The 17,985-nt window shown below is 41.7% G+C and overlaps 2 protein-coding genes across 2 annotated transcripts in view; one reads left to right on the top strand and one right to left on the bottom strand.

Moving 5' to 3' along the window:
• The first annotated feature begins 974 nt into the window (after positions 1–974).
• On the top strand, positions 975–9,709 carry LOC117545618 (calcium-activated potassium channel subunit beta-3). Its single transcript, XM_034215471.1, has 4 exons — positions 975–1,060; positions 5,452–5,673; positions 7,950–8,124; positions 9,344–9,709. Exons 1-4 carry the CDS (start codon positions 975–977, stop codon positions 9,707–9,709), a joined length of 849 nt encoding a protein of 282 aa, XP_034071362.1.
• A 2,236-nt stretch (positions 9,710–11,945) lies between these two features.
• LOC117545508 (phosphatidylinositol 4,5-bisphosphate 3-kinase catalytic subunit alpha isoform) overlaps positions 11,946–17,985 on the bottom strand; it is a 30,302-nt gene continuing 24,262 nt past the window's right edge. The window contains exons 17-21 of the mRNA XM_034215309.1: positions 17,727–17,805; positions 17,366–17,536; positions 16,129–16,246; positions 15,889–16,040; positions 11,946–15,113 (exon numbers count right to left, since the gene is read on the bottom strand). Coding sequence (XP_034071200.1) covers positions 14,843–15,113; positions 15,889–16,040; positions 16,129–16,246; positions 17,366–17,536; positions 17,727–17,805 — 791 coding nt within the window. The 3' untranslated portion in view covers positions 11,946–14,842. The remainder of the gene's footprint in view (positions 15,114–15,888; positions 16,041–16,128; positions 16,247–17,365; positions 17,537–17,726; positions 17,806–17,985) is intronic.

Raw genomic sequence — 17,985 nt, 5'->3', positions numbered from 1 at the left:
ACACACATGTTCGGATCAGTATCTCTTATTGTAAAGGTGTATTGTCATGTAAACATTTCCGAAAATTCAGCTTTTATTCAAATTATAGAGATTTCCTGCTTTACCCAGTTTTCTTATCATATTAATGTCAAACTCTTTGACAATTGGACTGAAGAAAAATACATTTAAAGACAACTTAACGCCTGAAACACCTTCATTGGACTCCTTTGTTTACTTCAGTAACATAGTGACATCACTAGGTAACAGTCTTGCTCCTATTGGCAGTGCTCTGACACATTGTATGATAGTTTAAGGGGCGGGACATCTCCCTCCATATGTTGTGTATAATACTTTTATTTTATTTTTAATTATTCACTTGTACTCTTTCCAAACATCTTTAGAATACATTTAAAAAATGCTACAGGAAAACACATTTTTGGAAATAGGTTGAAATAAGTAATAAAGACAATATTACAGTATTACTATTTTTCAACCAAATAATGTTATGCTTTTGTTTAGAGTCTGGGGGATATGTAGTGCTGTCTTCTTCTAGTCATAAAAAAGTACTTTCAGTCATTTTCAATAGATGCTGCTATTTCCCAACTGTTAGCCTCAGAGGGATGGCCCACAATGGTGGGATTTAAAAGTAATCAAATTGAATGATGTAACATGTGATCAAGAAGGGCTTCATTCATCTTTTCCATGACAAACTGCTACAGCTGAGCATCACAGGCCCACTGAGAACCATTAGCATCCTACCTGCCTTATGTCTCTATAGAAACACACAGGGGGGTGGAAGGTGTTGTCGCAGTCACCTTTGAGCCTTGGTAAACAACAGGAAGTCCCCCAGTGAACAAACGGCAATCTGGTCAGTCACCTGGCACGCTACAGTGGAAGACCATCTGTAGACAGGACATTACACTTTGAGATAGTGAGCAGCTTGTTAGGTGGACATACTTTGGGCTGGGAAGTGTCTGAGACAGAGAGGAGTGGGAATGTTCTTGAACACAGCTTCTCCCCGGAGGTCGTTCAGCATCCCCATCAACATGAACCTGCAGGGTGCTCGTAGGCGGCAGACACGGTAGGAGAGCAAGGACTGAAAAACACTGGGTGGCCTTCATAAGTTTTAACAATGCTTCACATTCTGATTTAGAACTCTTGGACACATATTGGCATGTATGATTAAACAAACGTTGTCTGAGAAGTCAGATCAGAAAAGTTTGGATTGACAAAAATGTATTAATATTTAATTAAAGGGACATCCTGCAGATAAAGCTAATTAAAGAGACGGTTAGCCCAATATGAAAAGTTCCGATTTGTCCTCTTACCTGTAGTGATTGTTATCAACCCTAGTCTTAGTGTGAGTTGCTGTTAGTTGGAGATACTGACCGTAAAGTTGCTAACTAAAGGCACCAAAAGCATTTGCAAAACTGAAAAGCAATGCCTTTTCTAGTAATCATGGCCCTGTTACTCAAGATAATCCACAGACTTGTTGAAAGCAGTTAAATAAAGAAACTTTTATTTCTATTGTATAACCCCACAAAAGGAACTGGTAAATAGAGACTTGTGGCAGAGTGGGATTTCAACATCAATAGCGCCATTGTCTAAGCTTTAACGTAACATTAGCTAGCTCAACCCAGTCTCATGGCATTTCGTGTTCACCAACACGATTTTTAATCTATTGATTTCCCCCTTTTTTTCGTGTTGCACAGCACGATTTTAAAAGCAATGTATTTCTACTGGTAATGTGTTTCGTGCCTGCAGCAGCACGTCTTTTTCTCCGGTCGGGTCGTGGAAGACCCGAAGCTGTGGTTCATAAAAACATGTTCTTACTCAATATTTAAGCTACAATTATTGCTTTTATTTTAAATCGTATAATGTCGGACTTTTGTTGCCGTCTGTGAGGAAAATAAATGGGGCTCAGAGCCTCAGAATACTGAAATCTGTATTTTTTAAATCTTTTTTTCCTTCTAATTTGTTATTATTTTCAAAATAACACACTGTTATTTACTCACCAATAACACACAATTATCATTGCTTTTATTTATTGGTTTAATTCCATAATCTCTGGCTTTTTTGGCGTCCGTCAGGAACTGAATTTCAAAATAAAAATAACCGGAAACAGACGTAGGCATTTCGAGCGATTACCCAAGATCCTCAGCTATGGTTTAAGCTCGCTGATTGGATGTTTTAGCCGCAATGCATGCTGGGATTTGGTGTTTATATTATATGAAATCCGGAAAACATTTTAAAAGAATAAAATAATACTTAATTCCGAGTGCTCTTGCTTTTCTCTTTGAAAGTCATCACATAACGGCATTGTAATACATGGTTCGGCTGCATTACATATTACAGATCTGCCGTAGTTCTTTATTTATAGAGCCCTGATGAGAAGAGCTTTGGAAAAACTGAAGAAATGCCGCCGAAACTGAATACTTGACGTGGATCATAAATATATCAACAATTAAACAACATCTTCAATTTCTCTTCACACAATATGTCTCCTTGCAGTATCAACACTAATTCGGCTGACTTTTACATTTGATCTATTTCACAGATAGGTTATATTTACACCATAACGGTGCACAGCTGATATAAAAGGACTGTAGTTTTTAAAGATATTACTGATTTTCTTTGAATGTAAGAATGTAAATACTGAGTCTGAAATAGTATAGCAATATGCTGTAAAATTATGTGAAAGCATGAATAAAACTACACATCAGATGTTGTACATACATAAGTGTCCTACACTAATAATATAATAAAAAAGTTATTATGGCTGTGTGTACCTTGTGTGCACCTCCTAGTGGTTAAAGCACGTTATTGAATTATTGTTTTTATGTGTTATATTTGATTAAAAAAATATTAAGAGTACATACTTTCATAGGGGGAAAGTAGAAGGTCTGTGATAGAAATATAGAATATAAAAAATCAAGAAGATACTATAAGTGATCTCTACAATAAAACAGTTTAGTGCAGGATGTACAAAGATATTAATAGGAGGAGGTGCAAAACAGAAAAACGAATTAACCTTTATTTAAACATTAAATAACAGATTAAGGTCTTCTTTTAAATAAGAAAAAAACTTTGGGGGTATCTATCTACAGATACATATTAAGCCTGACAAAGTACTTAACGTCTAATATATTGCTTTCCTGCAATGTTAACTATGTTGAAGCACTTATTTTAACTGATATTATACATATTAATTATACTCTTATGTATGTAGATAGAATAAGAAATGTGCAGAATATGACAGTTTAATGGTGGAGGTACACACATATTGATAGATGTCTTGTAATGCACTGTTGAGGAACCTGCGACCCAAGTTTTTCATTCATTGCATAACTACACCGTAGTTGTGTATATATGTCAATAAACCTTTGAAAATCTTGAAATCTTGAAAGGGATGTGCAAAATAGCCATAATATACAGTCTTTAATTAACTATTAGTAGAGAATAACGAGTAATGAATATACTTTATTACTCGTTCCCATTCATGTCAATTGCAGATATGTTTAGTCTTCTCAAGCACCAACTATCAAATATCTCTCCTGATTGTTGGCACTTGACAATCACCTTACCTGAATTTTACTCAGGTGTAACTAAAGTCTAATTTAAGGGTTGTTTATATTTCACATAATTAATCAGAATCTGCAAAGTAACTCAAATAAGTGTAGTGTAGTAAAAATACCAGGTTAACCTCTGAATTCTAGTGGAGTAGAATTACAAAGTAGCAATGAGCTGTCATGTGGGTATATATTAATGCTGCGCATTATGGACACAAGCGATTTTCACCCATTTATTAATTATATGTTTTACATTTGATAACACCAATGTGTTTAATACTGGCAACTTCTAATTATGGGAAAAACGAAAACGTTCAGTAGAGACGTCCCATAGAACATTTTGCGAAACACAATAGCCAGCATGTGTAGTTCTGGGGGGGCGTTAGATTCCAGTTTTGGATAGTCTGGAGTGGTTACGTTCCATTTCAAACAGCTGTTTGACGCTCGGCGTAACCTTGGCGCACTGCCACTCCAACATCCAATCCCAGAGCTTGAAGATTAATCACAGGGACTGTAGTCCTAAACGATAGCTGGGGGTTATGGGTAGTGTAGTGTCTTCGGCCATCCTAAACTCAGAAATGTTGACAATCGCAATGATGCTCGAAATGTCCCTTATAGGCCTACGTCTGTTTCCGGTTATTTTTATTTTGAAATTCAGTTCCTGACGGACGCCAAAAAAGCCAGAGATTATGGAATTAAACCAATAAATAAAAGCAAGGATAATTGTGTGTTATTGGTGAGTAAATAACAGTGTGTTATTTTGAAAAGAATAACAAATTAGAAGGAAGAAAAGATTTAAAAATACAGATTTCAGTATCCTGAGGCTCTGAGCCCCATTTATTTTCCTCACAGACGGCAACAAAAGTCCGAAATTATACGATTTAAAATAAAAGCAATAATTGTGGCTTGATATTGAGTAAGAACATGTTTGTATGAACCACACAGCTTTCGGTCTTCTACGACCCGACCGGAGAAAAAGACGTGCTGCTGCAGGCACGAAACACATTACCAGTAGAAATACATTACTTTTAAAATCGTGCTGTGCAACACGAAAAAAAGGGGGAAATCGTGTTGATGAACACGAATCAATAGATTAAAAATCGTGTTGGTGAACACGAAATACCATGAGACTGGGTTGGCTAGCTCAAGAAAACCTCATGTCTACAGTAGATTCACACCTCCTTCAACAAGGGGATACCTTTTCCTGTTGGGAAAACGGTAAACATTCTACCTGCTAAAGAACAGTGGGTTAGCATAGTTATTGTGAGCATCTTATCATGCTAATGTTAGCATTTAGCCCAAAGCACCACTATAAGTTTAGCCGCAAAGAGCTGCTCTTTCAAAAACATGGCAGTAAAATACTAAATTGGCAGAGTCCTCCTTTAAAGTTCCTTCTCATTGAAACACTGCCAACGGAACTCTCTATATTCATTTCTCGGTTTTTTTAAAAGCTAAATTAAAAAAGAGAAAATCCTGATGCAAGATATCTGAAAAAATGCAAATGTGCCTTATTTCCAAAACGATTTGAAACGAATCGCTCAGCGAATCGCTTCAGGTTTAAGAATCGCGAATCGCTTCAGCGCTGAAGGGGAATCATGTAGTTTGAGTAGAAAATTCATCAAATAAATCAAATACATTTATGTCGCACATTACATTTGTTGACGCCTTGAATCAAAATTCTAATTTGTATCACTCTTGGATAAAATCGTTACTACCCTGGTATCTGTACACCTATGCTGCACACATGTCATGTGTGTGTGTGTGTGTGTGTGTGGTGTGTGTGTGTGTGTGTGTGTGTGTGTGTGTGTGTGTGTGTGTGTGTGTGTGTGTGTGTGTGTGTGTGTGTGTGTGTGTGTGTGTGTGTGTGTGTGTGTGTGTGTATGTATGTATGTGGGAGAAACAGAGAGCTCCTCCACACAGCAGCAGCGCAGGAGCAGGAGTGGAGCAGAGGGCTGGATGTGTGGGGGGGGGCGCAGCGAGCTCGGGCGCAGCGAGCTCGGACCCAGGCGCCGGTGTCGAGTGTTGGGGAGGACCGAGCCATCCTGCTGAGCTTCGCCATGATGGCCTTCTCCGTGCTCATGTTCTTTGTGGTCTTCATCACTATGGTCCAACCTTATGTGAACAGGTAGTTTGTGATGATGACTTTTGACATTGGCAGAATATCATGTGCTTTTTAACAATAGGCTGCAACTAATCCTTTTTCTTTGATTGAACTGGTGATTATCATTTTTCTTCAAAGGGAGACTGTTTAGTTAAATGTCTGACAAATCTAAAATCTATTATCAGAGTTTGTATGCAAATTACATGTTTTGGGAGCCCATTTCTACCAAGAAAAACAAAAGCTCGACCAAAGACCTTTACCCACCAGGGCATTGTTTTTTTAGCATCAATGATAAATATACACGTGATAGGTCTGAGCCTCTCATACAACCTCTCTGCCTCTGCTTCTGCAACGCTGCTGCTTTCTACCGAACCACCACCCCATCATCTGCCTGTGGGCTCTGGGGGATAGCTATTTCTTCATTAATCCTCAACAGTTATGTAAAACATATTTGCGAGGAGCCTGGACGCCAAACTCAAACTATTTGCTGCCGTTGATAAACATTGCAAATGTAACTTGTCTGACTGAAATGTATTTTTTGGCACTCGTTTTTGATATTAACACTTGCATAGACCAACAATGTTTTAAGGCAAAAGTTTCACACGAGAAAATAAAGGCATCAACCAATGATGGTGTGTACAGATGTATATTATCTTGTAGACTCCATAGTTAGAACCAAAACAGCAAACCTTATTTTCCTCCAACCTGGACCAAGTTGATTTATACCAGATCCACTCATTCTGTTTTTACTCACAAACAGTGTTGTGCTAGTTACTGAAAACCAGTAACTAGTTACCATTACTAGTTACTTCATTTCAAAAGTAACTCAGTTACTTTACTAGCCACTTACACAAAAAGTAATGCGTTACTGTGAAAAGTAACGTGTTCGTTACTTAAAAAAAGGGCTCCCATTAATGCCCTTATAGCCTTCCTTTCAATACTGTTATTGCATTGGAGAATAATACAATCTGTTGATCAACTTGACATGCATTATATGCAATCTGGATTGCATCGATATTAGCTGGCTTTCCATTTTTGTATATTCTTTCTCCCATATGCCGCCCGGACATGGTATCATGCTAACTAGCTCCCTGAAAGCGGGTGACTCCACTGTAGCAATAGCCTGCATGTGTTCTACAACATACCGTGCAATGGCTTTATCGACTTTTCCCTGGCTAGCAGTCCCTTGGTTAAAATCCAGCCGCTGTTGCTTAGGTGGAGGTGGAGTGGCGTCGGCTGAGTCTCTGTGGTCTTAGCTACTAGCTTCGTCTCAGCGTGTTGTTTTTGCAGATGTTTTAAGAGATTTGAATTACTGGTTTGGGCAGTAGATAGGATCTTTGACCCGCCAGGACACAACTTACATTTAACTAAAACGTTCTTTTCTTTGTGCTCGACAAAAGTGAAATAGTGAGAATATCTCCAGGTGGAGAAACTAGACTTGAGCTCCGCCGCCGCCATGATAGTCTTGTTAGTAAACAACACAAACACGCCCACAGCCCGTCTCCACATGTGACACAGGAAGTATCAAAGTACATTTACTCAAGTACTGTACTTAAGTACAGTTCTCATCTCTGTTCGCCTGGCTGTTGACTATATAAAAAAACTAACGGAGTAACGCACCATGTAGTAACGGTAACTGAGTTACTGAATTTAAAAAGTAATGCGTTAGAGTACTAGTTACTGCCAAAAATAACGGCGTTACAGTAACGCGTTAGTCCCAACACTGCTCACAAACAAATCACAAGTGCTCAAAGAACCAATGCTAGCTTTTCCAATGTTTGCATGTTAGCATGCCATTTTTTTTTAAATTAGATGATTTTCTTTGCAGCTTTTTGGTCATAAGCTAAAATACTCGAAGGAATGCACGAAAGTAAAAATGCAGGTGCGTAAAACTTGTAATGGCAAACTACCATGTGCATGTCACGATGTTGACCTATGAAAGTGGAAGAAAGGCTAATGGATCACCAACGTCCAGATTTGTCCTCTGTGTACGGTACGCTACAAATCAATAGTTGAGTTGTTGAGATATTTAGACCAAAGTGATAGTCCGACCAACAAAAAAATATGACAATATATATTTTTAAGATAGTACGTATTTTATAATTATGTGTGTTGAGTATTATAATGCATAATTTTTTTATCTATTTTTTGGAATAAATGGGCTTCCATAAAATTTGCTAAAACAGGCACAAAAAAACATACCTCACATCAGAGATCTAAGAAAGGAAAAAAAAGAAGACACTGCCTTTCTGGTGTGAATCTGGCTATGGGTACTGGAGCTATTCCTCTTTGTTTTCAAGTAACTGGGAGGAGGGGGTCCGCTGTGTGCTGCTGCAGGCTGACATCCTGGAGGAGTGGGTGGACTGCAGAGGTGTGAGCACTGTGCCGTGCCTCAGGGTGACGGTGAACCTCAGCGACTCCAATCAGAGGGCTCTCCTCCACTTTGACGAGGAGTCTCTCCTCCTCGCTCCTGAGGTAGAGTTTTATGTCAGTCAACTCCAGGTTTAAAGTCAGCTGAATGCACTGTGGGTTTGGATCTGATAATATGGTGGCCGACAGAGGCAAACACGTAACAACGGCCCAAAATACTTACATTTAAGAGAAATACGCTACAGTTTCAAAAACTATGCAAATGAAAAAGCAGCAAAAAACATGTGCATCGTTTACTAAAAGCGTTTCATAAACTAAACGCTGTAAACACAAAACGCAGCAAATCAAAAATAGCTGCAAGAAGCTCAAAAAACAATGGAAACGGAGACAATAAAAAGTGATGCACACAGCTGGGACTAGAAGCGCTTGTTGACTTTCAGGGATTAAAAAGTTGGCCTGTCACTCTCACAGAGTTAGTCTGTTTTATAATTGTAAATATTTTGTCAGTATATTAGCTTTGTTAGCTAGCTAGCTTACAGCAGATCTGCAATAGTATTTTAAGGAATCATGTGATCACAGTCAAAATAATCCAATTAAATGTAGGCCTACATTTTAGGTGAAAAAGTTTCTTCTTTTTTATGTGTTTTAGAACATTTGTGTTTTTTTTATTTGCATCGTTCTTAAAAGTGCAGAACATTGTCTCCAAACGGAAATCTTTTGGGCCGTTGTAACGTGTTTGCACCTGCCACAGTATAAAACAAATACAGAACATATTGAAATGCCACTATTAGATAAAGGATAGGAACAAGTTGTATATACCCAGGTGATGAAGCTAAATTACTTACATACAGTATACATACAGTATACATACAGTATACTTAACATAACAAATAAAATAAGAAAAACGAGTTAGCACCTTAGGATAGTGGATTTGAGCATTACGACTCAATGTGCTACAACTTACACTAGGACTACTCTGTGAAGTATATCTGTGTGGCAGGTATCCAAGCAAGGACATAAGCAAGCTTCTGAGAAAGAAGTGAAAGTAAAAAGCTGAACTAACTGACAGGATGGACAAGTGGAAACGTTCTGCACCCTTATGAGTAAAACAGCAGATATTATAAGGAGACGCTCTCATGCAGCACTTCTGCTCCATTCAGAAGAGGAAAGAAAATGTTGTACCAGAACTGCACATGAAAAATAGAGAAAAAACCCTAAATCAAAAAAGAACCTTGCAGCTTGTCTCCCTGATTGCAATCAGCCGACTGTATCGAGCAGCCCCCTTGATAACAAGTTATACTTGAATCATCTTTTTCTTTCTCAGTGTTTTTACGTTCCCAAATGTCAGGCGGACAGAGCAGAGCTGGAGGATGAAGTCCTGAAGGTGAAGAGCAGCCTGGACTCTCAGATAGGGGTCACCTCGTCGTGCATCGCTGACCCCTCAGGGCACCCCAGGGACGTCATCCTAAACAGGAAGTACACTCTGAGGATCGCTCTGTTTACCCTGCTGTGGCCCAGCCTGATGCTGGGGGGGGGGGCTCTGCTGGTGGGGCTGGTGAAGCTGACGCAGTGCTTAGCCCACCTCTCCTCAGGGAGCAGTGAGGCTGCCGAGGGCCGGCGTACATCCAGACACTCTCAGGGGAAACTGTACCGAGTGCTGCGCAGGTCCAGCTCCCAGACGCCTCCCTAACATCAGGGTCTGAGGTTATCTGTCCTGAGGTTTATTGGGTTTGAGACAGTTGCTCTGTTTTAGAATGTATATTTTTTTAAATAGATCACAAATATTTATGTAAACGTGAGAGGTTTAAGTTTAAACAAATATAATAAAAAATATTTCTATAAACATACAATATATATACACTGTGGTGACCACCTATTAATACACTGGTTCATAATTCACACATGGAACTACAGTTGGGGTTTTGTTTCCACACGGACATGTTGTGTGTTGACTATATATGTTGTGTGCCCTCCTGGCTTCTCTCTCTTCTTCCCGGACTGCAACCGGACAACATGACCTTTTCTACACTCTAATAAATTACCCTTTTGCACCTCCATTGCACCGCCTCCGACTCCCTATCTCTCGGCACTACATTGGTGACCCCGACAGCGTCTTGGGAAGTTTCCGAGACGGACCCGAACACGGCAAAGGAAACCCAGGTTTCTTTCTCGAAATGCCGGGGATTTTTTGGAGCCGACCGTAGCTGCTACAGGCACGCGGACTGAGGCTCGGTGCGCGCCCCGCGGAATGGCTGGGGACGTTGCTCGCCATTCCCGCATCGGCTTTCCGGCTACAGGGAGACCATGCACGACCTGCTGGGTCGACCAGCAACCCGATTGCTGCCTCGTGGGCTTGTTACTTCAGGGCGTGCGGCTGCGCTGGTTGACGGCAGCTAGCGGCTAACCACGTGGGGCTAACGACGGCTAGTGCTAACGGCTATCAGCCCTTTTGATTTGATTTTTTTTGGTGCCGGAGAGGAGGTTCGACAAGCCGGTTGACCTCGTGTGGACACTCTCACTTTTTCACCACCTCAACGGCGGTTCCAGACGCCACTCAAGTTTCCTTCGGCGCCTGGGTGGTGCACTCCTGGACCTCGCCTCGACGGTTTTGGACGTCGCCCATGCTGCCATCGGCCCGTGGGTGGCGCGCTCCAGAGCCCGTCTGGCCTCTCCTGCCTTCCGGGGATATCCAGACGCCACTCACGTTATCGGCGCCTGGGTGGCGCACTCCTGTACCCCCTCTCGCCTCGACAGTTCCGGACGTCGCCCATGCTCCATCGGCCCATGGGTGGCGCGCTCCGGGACCCTGTCTGGCCTCTCCTGCTTCCCGGGGATGCCTCGACATCTGCTGAGGACTTCATGCCCGCCGCCGCGGCACGTCTGCCTGCGGCCGGGTTGCTCTCCTGCTTCCCGGGGATGCCTCGACGCCTGCCGAGGACTTCGTGCCCGCCTCCGTTGCACGTCTGCCTGCGGCCGGGTTGCGCTCCTTCCTCCCGGGGGGACCGCTCCTTCCTCCCGAGGACTTCATGCCCGCCGCCACTGTGCCCTCGCCTGCGGCCGGGCAGCGCTCCTTCCTCCCGAGGACTTCATGCCCGCCGCCGCTGTGCCCTCGCCTGCGGCCGGGCAGCGCTTCTTCCTGCTAGGGACCACCGGGTTGTTGACGCCCGTCGCGACTCAGCGACCCGGCTTTCACCGACTGGCGGGTGATGACTTCATTCGCCACGACGCCTACTGCGGCCCCCTTCCGACGGCCCGGTCCTCACCTGCGGCCCCACCCTCCTCGGCCCCTGTGGTGCTTCCTCCACGGACGCGAGGATTTTTTTTGCCATGTTTGAATTCTGGGGGGGCTTGTGTGGTGACCACCTATTAATACACTGGTTCATAATTCACACATGGAACTACAGTTGGGGTTTTGTTTCCACACGGACATGTTGTGTGTTGACTATATATGTTGTGTGCCCTCCTGGCTTCTCTCTCTTCTTCCCGGACTGCAACCGGACAACATGACCTTTTCTACACTCTAATAAATTACCCTTTTGCACCGCCTCCGACTCCCTATCTCTCGGCACTACAACACACACATTAAAGGTTAAAGTGGCAATGTGAAAATGAAATATATTAAAACACTACAGGGAACCCCCAAAAGCAGATTAGTACTCTTTCAATTGTACTTATAGCATTCAGCCCCATTTTTTATTTAAAAAACAAAGTGTCCAGCTCATCAAGTCTTTGTTGCCTATGGGAAGATGGATGTATGAATTGTTTACATCTTGAAGCCTTATCCCACATGAATGTCAATCTTTATCCAAATAATGCAAAAGCAGTGCCTTATAAATGACTCACAGTTGTCTACATGTATAAAAAGCAACAGAATAATAAAACCTAAAATGTGTTTCAATAGGGAGAAATGTTTTTATTCAATAGTACAATAAATGAATGCATACAGTTTCTTATCAGACATATGCGGATGAGTAAAACGAATATTTGAAAAGGTTTAATGATATATATATACAGATGGATATATAACTAACACATGATTGGATCTTTTTTTTTAAACATGCAGGGTAGGGTCTTCCTCTGTATTGTGCTTACAGACCTCCACTTGATGTGAGGAGCGTACTCCGACGTCCTTCATTCGACAACTCTCCTCTCATTCATTATACTAGCTTCTGGATGAGGACGTTGCACATTAATTCATGATTCCTCCGCCTCCTCTTTTTTTTCCTTTTTCTTTTGGTTAGCAGTTACGAGTTTGCGTACATTTTAAAAATACAAAAATATATTACCTCTGTAGTTATTCAAGGAAAGCACATGATGTAGCATTTTTTCGGTTATCTTCATTGTGACTTTGTTGTACCTCACACAAGTAACAAGGTCATTTCTATACATGAAATTCAAGTAAACAACATCAGGTCAACCAACAGAAAAAAAACAACAAATAAAAGTAGATATTCGAGGACCTCATGCATAATGCAGTGTGAGAAACAGAACGGTACAAAGGGAAATAGCATTTTTCAGAGAGTTCTTCCATAAAGTATATGGGGTCTTGTTTTTTTTGTCTGGGTCCGGCCCACTGCTCTGTAGCCGGTACAGGAGCATCTCAGCAGGGGCGGCTTTCTGAGCAGTTTCAGTCTGTTCGCACGTACAGAGAAAAATGGACTCGTGTCCAGGAAACCGCCCATTGGGTATCATTTGGTAAAGCTGGAACATGAACTGACCTCTTACGTATGCAAAACCTGCAACCGTCCATACATAAGCGCGACAATCATAGGAGAGTGGAGGGAAGAAGACACTTGGTTCAAAAAGAATTCACTCCGGTTACTTTCTCTACCTGGATGTCACGATGTGGCAAGTGTGAGGAAACAGGCTGTCTTAAAGGAATACTTTACCATCAAAACGATCATTTCTATATCAGTTACTTAACGTGTCACCTTGAATAAAAGTGTTTCTCACATGCCTCGACGGTCAACGAAGAATAAAAAAAAGCCTGATGAATAGAAGTAAATAGGGTCAATCTTACTATATCAAGACATCTGCTCACTACTTCCCAAACACAAGTCTTTTTTTGTAAAACTATTCAACACTTTGTACTCAAACGCATTAGTTGCCTGACACTGTTTATCCGGAAGTGTATATCTCTCACCTACTTACCCCTTAACATTCAAGGACTTTCAAGGCCATATTCCCTCAAATTCCAGGACCCGACACATCGATTGAGACACAATCGTAGAATGTAAACAATGAGATCTAGCAAATTCTACGGAAGCTCACATATAACAATAGAACTTGAATTTCCTTATGTATATTTTCAAAAACGTCCAAGGCCTTGCTTTGTTATCTTCAAATTCCCAATTTTCTTAAGGACCTGAAGAACCTTGGTATCAAAATGTAAGGTTTTAATGAAAATGCGGAAGAAATGAGCATAAGAACTAGATATATTAGACTTGGGTTTAAGTGCAAGAGGGTGAGAGTTTAGGAAAGGATATTTTAAAATAGTTCTTTAAGACCTGCGGAGGCATGCGTGAAAAACTACATTTCCCAGAATCCAAGGTAACACATGGTGAGTTAATGATCAACACATTTTGGGGGTGAAGTTCTCCTTTAAATGATCAGTTGTGAATTATTTGTGTGCGATCGAGGACAAGTAGGACAGGAGAAAACTCTAACCTTTTTACAGATGGCTTTAAAATTGTAGATCAGAATAAAAACCCGGTGAGGAGAAGCGGAGAAGGCGGGGTCCGAAGGCGGTTTTTCAGTTCTTTTTTCTCGGGAAGAAGCAGCCGATTCTGTTACAGTGCAGCATTTTTTTCCTCTTCCATGTGCAAAGTCCACTTGTCTGTGTGTGCATGTCGGGGTAAAAGCATTTCAACTTATCTTCTTCTCCTTTCTGCAGTACATATATCACAACTTGCATAGTGTAACAGCGCAGCACATCTCCCTCTGCGTCTCTCGCCTTTCCTCAGCTCCACAACAACTCACAACATGTTGACCATCCTTCCCAGGCTCTGTCCGCGCCCCGTCTGCATGGGGGGGGGGGGTGTTGACGGACAGTCACGCCCCGACAGCTGACACAGAATAATACTGATAGACAAAAACAAATACTGCGGAGATCAGTGCTATGAGTACACACGAGAGGCTTGGAATTTTTTTTTTTCACACGATAAGACTGCCGAGTAGTGGGGGGTTACACATGTAGTACTTTGGCTCAGTAGGAAAAAAAAGGAATATGTGCACTGAATGCATACAAGTCTAAGGATATACTGCTGTACAAAAGTCTGTTATGTAGCGTAAATTCTAAACTGTAGGGTAAAAATAATCATGGTATCTGAGTACCAGAAGCGTTAAATGCTAGCTTAACAACGCGTCCTCCGTCAGTCCTGTCGTAGTGTTGATGATTGTTTTATAGTTTTTTTCTTATCTTCCCCTTTCAGTCTGTGTGAGTGATATCCCCAAAATAGGTAGTGGAAATCTTAGAAAAAGCTGGCTGTGCTCAAGGTACACCGCTTCATGATGCTCCTTCCTTAATGCTGATGGTTGCAGATGTACCGAAAGGGAATACAAATCAAATACAAAATCAAATGTTGCCCGTAGTTTGTTCACACGAGGGAGAAGGCCAACGTTGTCGAGGTCCATTACACTTGCTTAGTTCCTATGAAGACGACTGATGAAATATAACTCCACCCTAGCGTCTAGGCATTGTGTCCCTGAAACTGTCCCTTCTGAGCACCCTTATTTCATGAGTCACACGCTGGCAGAAGACCACCTGGCTCTTCTGTTCTTTTGGTTCTTAGTGTGCGGATGTTGCCACAGTCCTCTCGTTGCTCTAGTTCATGGCGTGCTGGCGGATGGTGTGGAAGATCCAGTCCATCTTGGTGGTCCAGCCTCCGTGGTGAGCGTCGTTCATTTGCTTCATGAAGTAGTCCAGGGCCTCCTGCTCCGTCTTGTCCAGAGCCAGGGTCTTCCTGATGTAGGCGATGTCGTCGAAGGACTGCAGCTCGGGCATCCCGGAGCCCAGCATCATGGAGAACAGGTTGATGAAGAGGTTGGCGTGCTGCCGGATCGCCAGGTACGCCTTGTAACACATCTCCTGGAACCTGGGGAAAATACACAAATGGATATAAGCGGGGGAAAATGACGATATGGAAACAATCACATGAGTAGGATATTCTACAAATCTTCCACGTAGGATAGTATAGTCTGGTGGCATTTATTTCCGTCATAGCAGTCAGCCCTAGTCCTCTGTTGTTCAGGAGGTTTAACACCGAGGCAGATTATCTTCAGAGGTTTCTTCTTTTCCAAAACAAACATACCAGGTGAGTAAAAGCGAGAATAACGCTGAATAAAGCCTGTTCAAAATCGGTGTTTTGTTGATACGGTTCAGTGGACATAGGATGGAGGAGCTACAAGCTAACCGCTAGCGTTTGCTTAGCTTGTTTTGTCTGATAACTTCAGATTCAGAATATGAATGTCTAAAATCCTTAATCCAGTTAAAATATATAATTAAAAACAATGAGTTATCATAAGAAAAAGGGGAATAAAACTAGTTCAAAATCATCAGTCATGCTAAAAGGGGTGGCCATGAACTGATGAAACCTACTTTTACCCTCTTAAGATTACCAATTTCTCCAGGTGTGAAAATAGTTTGGAACATTGGATATGATATAATTACACGACTCAACTAAAACATAGCTGTAGTTGTTTGGAGTAATTTTATAGCGAAAATGTTACATAAACCTTTAACTTTGTTGTCTATTGTGTTGGCTCCTCAGAATGGAAACCAGTATCTGATAAGTTGTTTTTAGATATCTTAAATGTAAAAATCTTAATTCTTAAATCTTAATTTGGCTTTGGAATTGTTGCTGGTCTTACCTTTCAAACTCCCTTGTTTTGGTGCACTCTTGAGTTCCTTTGCTAATGACGATCAGGAAGTCCTGTGTGAGCACGAAGGGCACGCGCTCCCTCTTGTAGCCAAACTTCTTCTTTTTGTGGTCGAGGAAATGGCCGAAGTCTATGTGGAACAGCTGTGAAAGAAAGAATATGAGGAAATCAACGAGAGAGAAACAGAGTAGCATTTATAACATTGAGAGGATATCAGAGTGTAATCTGTACCTGTCCATCATCTTTGACCATAATGTTGCTGTTGTGTCTGTCCCCGATGCCCAGGATGAATGTGGCTACACAGTAGCCCGCACACGAGCGCGTGAACAGATCTATGGCCTGGTCATACCTGGAGAATCAATCAGAGGGAAAACATTTCAGTCTCCCAAATGATTAAGGGGCTTGATGCATTCCCACAAAAAGAAGGAAAAGATGTTCCCTCCAGCACTTAAGCCAACTCTGCAGAAAGATTTGAATATTGTTCCATAACGGCCCCCTCTCTCTTGAACTCCACACATTCATGACTGCCCCAATCTGTCTATATTCAAATCACAAAACAAAACCTTAGCAGAGCTGCTTTTTTGTTTTTGTGATTTCTTTAATGAATTTTACTTCTTGTACAGTGTCTTTGAATACCTTGAAAAGCAATCTATAAATAACATTTATTTCACTTTTATTATTTAAAATTATTTTGTACTTAGCATGATGTCAAAGCTAAAATAAAAATATATCCATTTGCTGATTGGGAAATCTGTTCAGAAAGCAATCTTAAATTGTATCTGTGTAAGGCATGACTTTTTTATACAATTCATTTGGTAACCATGGTAACCTGTATGCATGTGTTATTATGGGTATTGTGCTTGACCTTTTAGTACCGAGTCAGGTCATTAAGTACATTAGAAATTGTGTGAAAGCAATCCCGCAGTAATAAGCAGGCAGTCATTACTCCACCTGTTGGTCATTATTCATGAGATGCGGTTGGTTTGCTGTCTAATAGTTTTAATCATTCTTATATCAGTTATTACTTTGGAAGCATATATCACACCAAAGAACAAGAATAGATGCTACATGTCTTGTTTTGTCTCGCCAGAAACCCAAGGTTATGCACTTTTAGGATTTGAAACAGAGTAAAAAAGAAATGGAAATCTACATACTGTATTTACTAGGCTTCATTTTATGCCAAAAATAATTGCCGTTTATTTTTCTGTTAATGCAACAAACTAACTGTTAATGCTCTACCTGTCAGCCTGTATCATTTGAAGTGTTCTTCTCTTGATGCATTTATAATATCTTAAACCAGACCAGAAGTAAAATGCCACATTGCATCTTTTGTTCTCCTTGGTTGGGCCTAGATGGAGCGAGCTGCAGGAGTGAAAGCACCCTAAGTCTCCACATTAGTCTTTACATTATCTCCAACACTCCCTACAGCCTGCAGATCACACTATAAATCACTGCTGTCTCCACTCACATCTCCCCCTTGTTCTTATCCTTGAGCCACTGATGCAGCGTGTGGCTGTTGAACTGCAGCGCCCCCTTCAGGCCTCCTTTGCACTGGATCTGCATGATGGTGTGAGAGTTCCTCACCACCTCGATCAAGCCCACGCAGTCTCCGATTGACAGGCAGCCGTACGGGAGCATCCTGGGAGAGGAAGACATAACGAGGGGGCAGAAAATAATTAGGGCGGCAGTGATGGACTTCATATTACATGACTCGAGGTGGCTTGCCGCTAATCTGCATTCAGGTACAGAGGCGCAGAGACATGAAAGCATCCAGCGGCTGTTTAATGTGCACCTGCATCCTCGCTGTCATGGAGAAGCGCAGAGCCTACCTGAGATCAAGGCCTTGGTTCTGCCAGATGTTCTCCATTATCCTAATGATCTGCAGCGTCAGCATGTCCTGCCTCAGATCTGCGGGGGCACAGAGAGAGACGAGGAGGTGGGTGTCAGTCAGGTGAATATTAGCTGCTTAGCTGCTCTTTGATCAATCCACCATACATAATGGAGCAGAGCTGTCAGAGGCAGTTTTGGTCACAGACGGTGCAGCAAAACGCTCTGGCAGCCGCAGCTAGTGCCACTCCGATAATGTGA

Source organism: Gymnodraco acuticeps, unplaced genomic scaffold (assembly GCF_902827175.1).
Source record: "Gymnodraco acuticeps unplaced genomic scaffold, fGymAcu1.1, whole genome shotgun sequence".
NCBI classification, from domain to species: Eukaryota; Metazoa; Chordata; class Actinopteri; order Perciformes; family Bathydraconidae; genus Gymnodraco; species Gymnodraco acuticeps.
The sequence above is the reverse complement of the archived record's forward strand: the minus strand, read 5'-3'. Positions and strand labels throughout refer to the sequence as shown.

Excerpts from the sequence above, each read along its gene's own strand:
- LOC117545618 (XM_034215471.1), top strand. The coding sequence starts at position 975 with ATGTTCTTGAACACAGCTTCTCCCCGGAGGTCGTTCAGCATCCCCATC. Across the intron at positions 5,674-7,949 it reads GTCCAACCTTATGTGAACAG|TAACTGGGAGGAGGGGGTCC; the intron begins GTAGTTTGTGAT and ends TTTGTTTTCAAG. Across the intron at positions 8,125-9,343 it reads CTCTCCTCCTCGCTCCTGAG|TGTTTTTACGTTCCCAAATG; the intron begins GTAGAGTTTTAT and ends TTTCTTTCTCAG.